Raw genomic sequence first — 9,505 nt, forward strand, 5'->3', positions numbered from 1 at the left:
CCTGGACTAATTAAAGAACCCTTTAATTATTTAGAGATTTGAGTTTTATTTATTTTCCAAGGCAAAGTACGTAGTATTTTTAAACTAATGCATTGTTGGTCAATTAAAGTCATAATTCATATTTTATCAAAACACGTACTTTTTCTTTTTATCTTTTGAAAAATGATAATTACTCCAGTTAAAATTTTTTTTTTTTTTTTTTTCAAGTCAAGAATATGAGGAGATAATGAACATGGGGAACAACAAACACTAACAAATTTAAGTGCTAAAATTTTTAAGTGGTAACTAAAAAATATATTTTTTTTATACCTTTATTAATTTTTAATATTCAAAAGTCCAGTTATTTTTATTTTTTATTTTTTATTTTTTCAAGTCAAGAATATTAGGAGATAATGAACATGGGGAACAACCAACACTAACAAATTTAAGTGCTAAAATTTTTAAGTGGTAACTAAAAAATATATTTTTTTTATACCTTTATTAATTTTTAACATTCAAAAGTCGGGGTGGTAAACGGGCGGGTTAAATCGGGTTTGGATATGGTTTAATATGGACGGGTCAAATATGGATTGTGACCCATATTTAACCCGCTTGTTACGGGTTAAAATATGGGATGTGCCAAATGGGTCGGGTCGACCCATCATAATCCTTTAACCCATTTGAAGAAGAAAAAAAAAATTTGTTATTATTTTAGATAATCTCATTATTATAGTTCTTGATTTTAGATGAATAAAAGCTTCTCAAAATATATATGAATAATTGTAAATCCATATATGAATTTTTTTTATTTTATATTATTTTATTTTATGACTTAGACATGCATTAAGGTAACATATATATATATATATATATATATATATATATATATATACAGTCCCGTTCAGTTACTCCTTAGTGTGCAGGGAGTAATATGCGCAACTTCAATTTGAGTCGTTGGATTTCATCCAATACTGAAATTGAAAACAACTATATTAGTTGTTTCTGGTTTTTTAAGACTCCAAAACCGAAGTGTTTTAAATAAAATTAAACACCTTATAATAAGGAGGTATTAATAATGAAAAAATTAAACAAATAATTCCACAAAAATCGTGGAATTCTATTACTGGGAAAAAAGAAAAAAATTCTCTTCGTACAAAATTTTTGACAGAAAACTTACATTTTTTTTTCCTAACTCTTTCTCTATATTCTTGTGCTGGTGAAAAAGTTTCTCTTCAAACAGTGCGAGTTTTGTTACTGCATACTCAGGTAAATTTCTTGCAGAGGTTAGAATCTCACTCAACATACTCCTTTCTCGATGCATGACTATGAATAGCTTCACCTATGAGAATTTTTTTTTAGTTCGTATTCTCGTGTAATCAATTTGTTTCTCCAATTGTTGAGGATTTTTTTTTTTCCTAGCTAATATTAAAAATGAAAGAAGATAAAAAAAAAAAAATTTGGTCTATTACATACACAAGGAGTCCACGATCAATTAAAGAGAGAGAATGATGCAGAGAGAATCTTAGAGATGGACTAGGAGAGAGAATTTGAAATCGTGTGAGAGAATTTTAGAGATGAAGAAGAGGTGAATTAAAATAGAAGATGTGAAACTGGGTTTTATAACGAGTGAAACATGAGTCAAAATAAGTGACCTATATTCAACCTGTTTAATCCTCTATAAAAATGAGTTAAATATGAGTCACCCATTTTAACCCATATTTTAAAATAATTCACCCATATCCAATTTAAAGTAGACGGATATAGACGGATTGGTGGGTCATGACCCATTTTGCCAACCCTATGAATCAAAAGGCATGTGATATCACTCATGGCCGTTATCAAACACACCTATAAACTTTTAATTGAGTTTTCAAACAACTTGACTTGCTAAAATCTAAATGAATGAAATGTGAATATTATTGGAATCTTTGTGATATCGAGGGCAGATATGCATGGGTTTCACCTGATCAGGGATATTGTGGTATCCTCTACTTTGCTCCATCAGCTCGTCCTTAAGAGCCATTGGTACAGTAAGAGCAGGGACCATTCATTGTACACAATTGCTGTGTGAATTCACCTTTCACAAATTCAAATTTGCGCATAGGGAGGAATACCCATGCATGAACCATGTCCAGGACGACAATAATCTCAAGTTGAGATTGCACAAGAAACAAAAAAAAAAACACCAAAGGAATAAGGCTGATCATTAAATGGAACATCCGAGATTCAGAGACATCGGTCCAGAAATATCAATTGATGAAGTTATAACAGACGTACAATGCAAACCAACATAGTAGGTCGCCAAACTCTAAATGTCCCATATCATATTGCAAATACCACGTTTTAATAAGACACGTGGAGGCTTTGCCTCCACAACAATATGTTTAAGTTACATTGTCAACAACAAAACCCGCTAATCAGAAAAGATAAGCTGCAGGTAGAGTCCAGTTACTCCTTTTAAAAACGACAGCTGCAATGAAGGTCTAAAGGCATAACTACCCCACTTCTACCTCTCCTTGAGCTCCTGTTCGAATTGGACCAACTTTTCACGGACAGGCTGCAAAAACACCTTAAAATCCTTGCGGATTCTCAGCTTATCTTGGTGCCCAAGATCCTTTTCTTCACTAAGACTCACTTCAATCTGCAAAAGCGACAAATAATCAAGTTCATAACTGACATTATTACTTATATAAAGATTCATTAGCCATACATGCAATGCACAGATTGCATCTTTGCATCCAGGGGTATTCTGGCATCCAAAGGGGGGGAAATACCCCTAAAAAAGTCATTACCCAATACCCAATATTAGACCCCACCAATTGAGAATGGTAGTCTTTAAAAATTTTGCATTCTCACACATGTAACCAAACTACTACAAATTGTACCCAAAAAATAACCCCCTGCATATATGCACAGATGATAGAGGAGAGGAAAAGAAAAGTGAACACCACAATAATAATTATTATCAAGGAGGAAACTAATATTACATTTATAGAAATATTGAGCATTAAGTTTCTTTACTTATGAATTTATGATTAGCCAGAAAATTTTTACTTCATACATTAGAAAAAATAAAATATGTATTTTTTTTTTTTCGGAAGTTTATAAAATATGTATTTTCTAACAACATATCTCATATCTAGTCTCTCCAAGGCAAAAAAGAAATAAATAATAATATTTTTTAATTAAATTAATAATTTAACAGTAGTTTAAAGGTGATTGAGATAAGCAAATCATAGTATGTTTTAAACTGGTCAAGAATTATCTGGACCAAAATGCCATTGCCATGTATATCGTATTATTCAATTTTCTTCTATAAGAATCAATTAGTTTATGACAGATCATACTGTATGCATTCCATTATAATGACCTAACAATAAAAGCATTAATTAAAAAAAATAAAAATAATAATAATAATAATAGTATTATCTACCAACATTTATTGTTGGCTCAAGGCACACTAACCAAGCTGAGGCGGGCGCGCAACTAAATGCGCAAACGTGATCAAAACAAGGCACGTATAGAATAAAAATAAATATTAAATAAATTTACTAAGCAGTCTAGATGAAAATATAGGAAAATTTTCAGCATTTCAATTCAACGGATTAGCAAAACCAATATAGATATATCTATTAACTTTGTATACTGCGTTAAATTAAACCAATGTACATTGAAATAAAAAAAAAAATATTATAAATGGAATTTTTGACATACAAACACTATAATGAATGAATTTTTTTTTTTTTTTTTTTTAATTAAAAAAAAACGCACTTTTTTGAGCCTGAAGCTTGCCAAAATGCGTGAACCTATGAACTTTAGGTGAATCAAATTGAAGGGCGCCTGGCCTATAGTATGTAGAGGCACCCTGGCCGGGTCATAGGTGTCAAAGGTGAACCTAGGCTCCAAAACAGGCCAGGGTGCCTCTACCTACTATAGGCCAGGCCCCCTTCAATTTGATTCACCTAAAGTTCATAGGTTAATGCATTTTAGAAGGCTTCAGGAATAACAGAATTTCCTGTTTTCACCTATATAATGAGCAGCTCCTCTCACATAGCATGTAGGGCTACATATTAAACTAGGCTAGTGTTGAGGTCCCACATTGGATCCGGATGGGAAAGAAAATGGGTATGCAACACCACCCGATAGCTTAAGTTTTTGGGTCATTGGCAAGCGCCCAAACCATTACTGTTGGTACAGAGCCAGACTTAGTCCTTGGCCCGTGTCACACCAAGCGCCCTCCCGGGAGGTTTGTGGGTCTGCAGCCGGGTAGGCAGTGTGGCCCGATCGCAACGAGGGTGTTGCAAGTTCGGGTTGGGGAGAATGTTAAAGACTTATCCCACATCGGATCTAGATGGGAAAGAGAATTGGTATATATGGGCGGGTAGGCAACACTACCCAATAGCTTAAGATTTTGGGTCATTGGCAATCACCCGACCCATTACAGCTAGCCAAAAAACCCTCTGGATTCAGCGTAAATGCAGAATAAAGACACATCATCTTGATTCAACAGAGCTCAGTCTGCCCCTGGCCCAGCCAGATTCTGTAAGGATTCAAATATAGTAGAAGAAGAAGAAGAAGAAGAAGAAGGCTCTAATGGTCAATTCACCATGTGTGCCAATTTCAATTCCCAAACTTCAGTGGTTTTTGTTCAAGCACAAAGGTTGGTGTAAGCTAATATCAGTTGTAGGTCAGGCTCAAAGCTTTGATCCACATCAAGGTGAGCTCAGCCACGCCCCACCCAGCCTTTCTTTTGCCCCTAGATATTATATAAGTGAACAACACAGTGTCCAAGCTAATCCATTATTTTTAAGTCATTGTTACGTGGAGATGGTGTTGGCCTAAAAACAAAGGAAGAAGTCCACCAGATGTCTCCCCACTCATGCAAAACAGCAGATATTGGAATCTAGAAATATAAACGAAAAAAATCATCAAAGCAAGATTCAGTTTGCATTTCTGTTCTTTATTTTCACAGTTTCTTCTAAAGGATTACATATGGAGAAAATTTTTACCTGCAATTCGTCCAGCTCACCAAATGAGAACTCAGCGATATCTATTTGTCCCTTTACATTCTTTTTCTCCTCTTCAACAATCCATTCCCCTGCTTTCCGTATTACAAGTATTCAATAAATACATATGGAACAGATGTTGAAATAAGAAAGCAAGCTGAAGGAAAGTGCGTGTGGAGGAACAAGCTTTGGTGCAACCAACTGACCTTTCACTCTCAACGTCAACTCATAATTGTATCCAACACGTTTCTTGTTTCGTACAGTCACCAAAAATGCCTGTGAATCACTTGCAAGTATTATCAATACGAAATAAAAGTGAATTAAAAATAAAAACCAATTCATATCATTACACCAGTTCCGGTGGGAAGATGAACCATGATCATAATGGAGAATAAAGCACCAAAATGTTAAAAGTGCATAAACTTAATGGAGGGGGTCGATTTCTGGTTCTTTTCATTTTCTCTTTTTCTAAGTACGCATAAAGCATGATGTCCTAAGCCTTGGCACAAAAAACACTGTTACAAGGACTCACGTCGCCAACGCATTTTGACACTTCTGCTATTTCTGCTCTGCCACCAGAGAACTCCACGGACCCCACAGACAGAAGCAACTCCTGCAGTTAAGATCCAAACTTAGAAGGAAAAAGCGAGTGCAAAATAAAGGAATACATAGACAATGAACCACGCTTTACATTTTGGAGACAGCATTAAGAAGCTGCTGTAGCCCAGGAGCATGGCTATCATACAAGAAACCGTTTGAATGTGAAAATTTGAGCAGAATGTCATCCACTTCATTAATAAAGATACAAACGTCGAAATAAAAGAAAATTTATGTTGGATCCCAAGAAACCAATTAATCAGTTGGTACATAATAAAAACTAAAAAAACACATGCCCATTCAACATAGTCCGGCAAATTATCCCACACTTGAAATTCGAGGAATTACAAACCTTAATCCTATCAGTAGCCCATTTATTAAGGTTCTTCTCTTCCCACGTCCCAGCCTGTATAAAATAAGGATAAAAATGTAGTAAAAAGTAAGCAACCATAGGAAACTTATATAGATAGTACACTAAACAGGTAACATGTCAATTCAATCACGATCCTCGACACTTTAGACAAGATGAAATCTCCAGGCATGTCAAATAAAGAGCAGAAATGATCCATGCACTTCAACTACACAATTTCTTACAGTAGAATTGAGCCAATAGAAAGAAGATTGTGCAAAGCACGGAGGTCCACACTACAGGCCTGCTCTAAACAATAACATTCTGATTACTCGAAAACCAAAATCAAACAACAATTTGAAAATTCAGTTATAATAACTGTTTAGAGAATGGTAGATATAGCTGCAGCTATAAAGGAACTTTGATACCGATGACCATTCAAGGTAATCAATCAATTCAATATTGTTTTTACAGTGTTTTAAAGACAGCACTTGTTCAATTCTCCAATGATTAATATGTCCATGTAAATCTAAACCATTTCTCAAGCACTCAGACTACCATAGAAGACCAACCATTGAGCACTTTAGCATCAAGGCACAGGAGTGCTCTTGAACAAATGATGACATCCAGACCAAACCCGGGTTACACTACAAAGTGCAAAGAGCATCAAGATCAGAAACCTCCTCAAATCTATCCGAGGGGCATGACTAATGCATATGTGTCTCTGAAGTCTGAATATGTGTATTATTAAACAAGCATATCTGTTTATGTGTTTCTGAAGAGAATGTTACCAACAAAAATTATATATTGAAATAACAGCATGCATGGGTGCTCTCATGATTAATCCAATATAAGCCACGACCAATTTAAGCTCAGATGGAATTCAAATTTAATCCTGTGATAGGAACCAGAACAAAAGCCAGCCAAATAAGCCATTCTTCCCAGTTTTATTAAAGGCACGCCTAGGCTCCAAGCTCATTCGGACGCAACACTTGCACCTGTTGTGTGCCTAGGTGCGCCTTTGACAACATTTGCACCTTAATATGGAATATGAATATGCTTTAATAGAAAGGAAAAAAATTCAATTGTGCGCCTCACTTCACTTAGGTGCGCACCTCGCCTTACGCCAAGGTTCCAACTTTAGCGCCTTGGGCCTTTTGATAACACTGGTTCTTCCTACTCAATTTTTTAACTGAACAAGCGAACATCAATCTAACTCATAATAATAGAAATTTTGGGAATAAAATAAGAACCAGAAGGCATGGTTCTACCCACTCATATTTCAGATGAACAAACCAACTATATGGCATGCATGTTAAACTTCAAATGAACTTCCAAAGAGAGAGAGAGAGAGGAACAAAGGTGAGCCCCAACACAAGTATTAAATACATTGCTTGTATTCCCAACTCTATTTCAAAAATGTTGTCAAAAATCTTAAGTTTTGGTCACTCAAGGAACTTAAGAAATGCCATGTAAGAAACATAGTGAAATATACTATCGGCAAAATCTCCTATTTACATCAAATGCTTTTATTCAACAAAATGAACTTAAACAATTAAATGCTTCAATTGAATTCCAAGCACTAATAAGGTTATTTATGTAGTCACATTTAACTATACGCAAACGCCAAAGTAAGGGCAAATTGGGAAAGAAAGTATTGAGCTAGCCAAACAACACATAACCAATACAAGACTGAATAATACAACACATTGTTCAATTTAAGCCAGAAAAACACAAACTTGTAAGGTGATACTAAAGCATTCTATCAGTCACATAGATTCTAAAGTCAAGCACATCAGTAGCAAATCATAAATAGGAAACTATCATCAAACACAAGGCACGCGCATATATATCAACATGATGGTAGATAGAATCAGAACTAATATACCACACACACATATATATAGGTGTATACCCGATTCCAAACCGAACCGAGGTTGGAAGGTTGAGACTGGTTGGATATATCCTGAGAGGTGAGCTTGCGGGGAAGAGGGAGAGGGGCTGCATCTTCCCTGACTTCCCTCACCCAGTACGTGTACGACGCTGATTGCTGTTTCTCCGACACCGGCTCTTCCATTCTCTGCACACAAACACCAACCAACAAAAATCCCAAAAATTCCTTATGGAAGGTCAAAGAAAACCCTCCCTCCCTCGGAAACAATGAAACCCCAGAAACCCCTCCAGCTACAAAACAATTAAATCAGAACACAATCGAGTGGAATTGGAAACAAATAGATCAAATCGAGTGGAATTGGAAACAACCCAATTTGAAGAAAACAAAAATCGCTTTCCGGAAGGGATTTGGAAATTGGAATCTTCAGAAAGAGAGAGAGACCCAGTTTTAACTATCGGATCGTGTGAGAGAGGGAGTGTTAAAAAGAGAAGCAAAAATTCGAATGCCTCCGATTTCAGGGTCGAAGAAACAATGGCTGTGTCCGAGATTTGCTTTGATTTAGGAAGGTTAGAGAGAGAGAGAAAGCGAGGAGAGAGAGAGTTCCGATGGCTTTTGACCAGTATAATTCTATACTGTTATTGGAGGCTCTTCCCGAACCTTCGGTCCGCTTGTTCTGGAGACTTCATGGGGGTGGGCTGGGTCGGATGAAGATCGAGCCCAACTCAGGTGTTGCAATTCGAAAGATTGCCCAAGGCCCAAGCTGAACATCCAAATTTTCGTTGCAAGTACATGTAGTAAGATGGTATAGTCCAAGTCCAACCTCTTCTTGAACAAAGATAATCGGGGTTAGTGGTTAGTTGTCAGGAGGTACAAGGTCCGAATACGGACTCCAAACCCGATAAGCAACTCAATCAACCACTCTGAGCAATATTGATTCTAAAGAGTTATGCTTGATATTTTAAATAAACCTTTGAATTGTGCCATGTAAGTCACTTAAAGTTATCTGAATGAATTATTGAATTGTGATACATCATCAATTACATATAAATGTTAGAGGTTTGAAGATTTTAGGCAATTCTCCTTGAATTGTAAAATGTTAAAAATTTATTGTGTAATGTTGATTTTAATTTGTTCGTTATTTGTAAATTGTAATGGTCAAATGACTCAGTGGTAGTGTTATGAAATGCATTTTGCTGATATGTATGCAACAGTATTTTCTGTACTAATTTTGATAATTTTAAGGCATTGGTTTGTTTAGTTACTAATAAATTTGATATTTTTTTTTTTTTTTTGGTTCTCCTGTTTGGTTTTAATTATACATGTACTGAAATATTTGAATATCAAGATTCAAATGGACCCAAACCATATTTCAACCAGAGTAGTCACTTAACTAAAATTCTATGCAACAATTGTAAATGTGCTTTACTTGACTGTATTAATAAAAAATATAAACAAAATATAGATGTGGTTGTTGAACCAAGGATCTGAGCAATGAAGTCACAGTATTCCATTGACACTATATCATGTCCACAGAGACACTAAATACTTAACACACACACACACACACACACACACACAAAAATAATAATAAATAAAAATAAAATAAAGTAAAATTGTAGGAATATTTCTTATACAAATTAGGAGAAAATACCATGACATTTCAAAATAAGTACATGAATA

At 35.2% G+C, this 9,505-nt stretch overlaps 1 protein-coding gene across 1 annotated transcript; it reads right to left on the minus strand.

The window, feature by feature from the left end:
* Positions 1-2,159: 2,159 nt before the first annotated feature.
* On the minus strand, positions 2,160-8,462 carry LOC132278676 (uncharacterized). The gene is made up of 6 exons (XM_059780520.1): positions 7,847-8,462; positions 5,935-5,988; positions 5,518-5,598; positions 5,192-5,261; positions 4,989-5,077; positions 2,160-2,620 (listed from the first exon to the last, which is right to left on the minus strand). The coding sequence occupies exons 1-6, from the start codon at positions 8,006-8,008 to the stop codon at positions 2,486-2,488; spliced, it is 591 nt and encodes a 196-aa protein (XP_059636503.1). The 5' UTR covers positions 8,009-8,462; the 3' UTR covers positions 2,160-2,485.
* Positions 8,463-9,505: the final 1,043 nt, after the last annotated feature.

This window comes from Cornus florida, unplaced genomic scaffold, assembly GCF_030987335.1.
Source record: "Cornus florida cultivar Cherokee Brave unplaced genomic scaffold, ASM3098733v1 CherokeeBrave_3.0.0_Hap2_Chr10, whole genome shotgun sequence".
Taxonomy (NCBI): Eukaryota; Viridiplantae; Streptophyta; class Magnoliopsida; order Cornales; family Cornaceae; genus Cornus; species Cornus florida.

Coding starts and splice junctions, on each gene's coding strand:
- LOC132278676 (XM_059780520.1), bottom strand. CDS start 8,008: ATGGAAGAGCCGGTGTCGGAGAAACAGCAATCAGCGTCGTACACGTAC. Junction 5,599..5,934: donor GGGCTACTGATAGGATTAAG/GTTTGTAATTCC, acceptor TCTTAACTGCAG/GAGTTGCTTCTGTCTGTGGG. Junction 2,621..4,988: donor GTGAGCTGGACGAATTGCAG/GTAAAAATTTTC, acceptor TCGCTTTTGCAG/ATTGAAGTGAGTCTTAGTGA.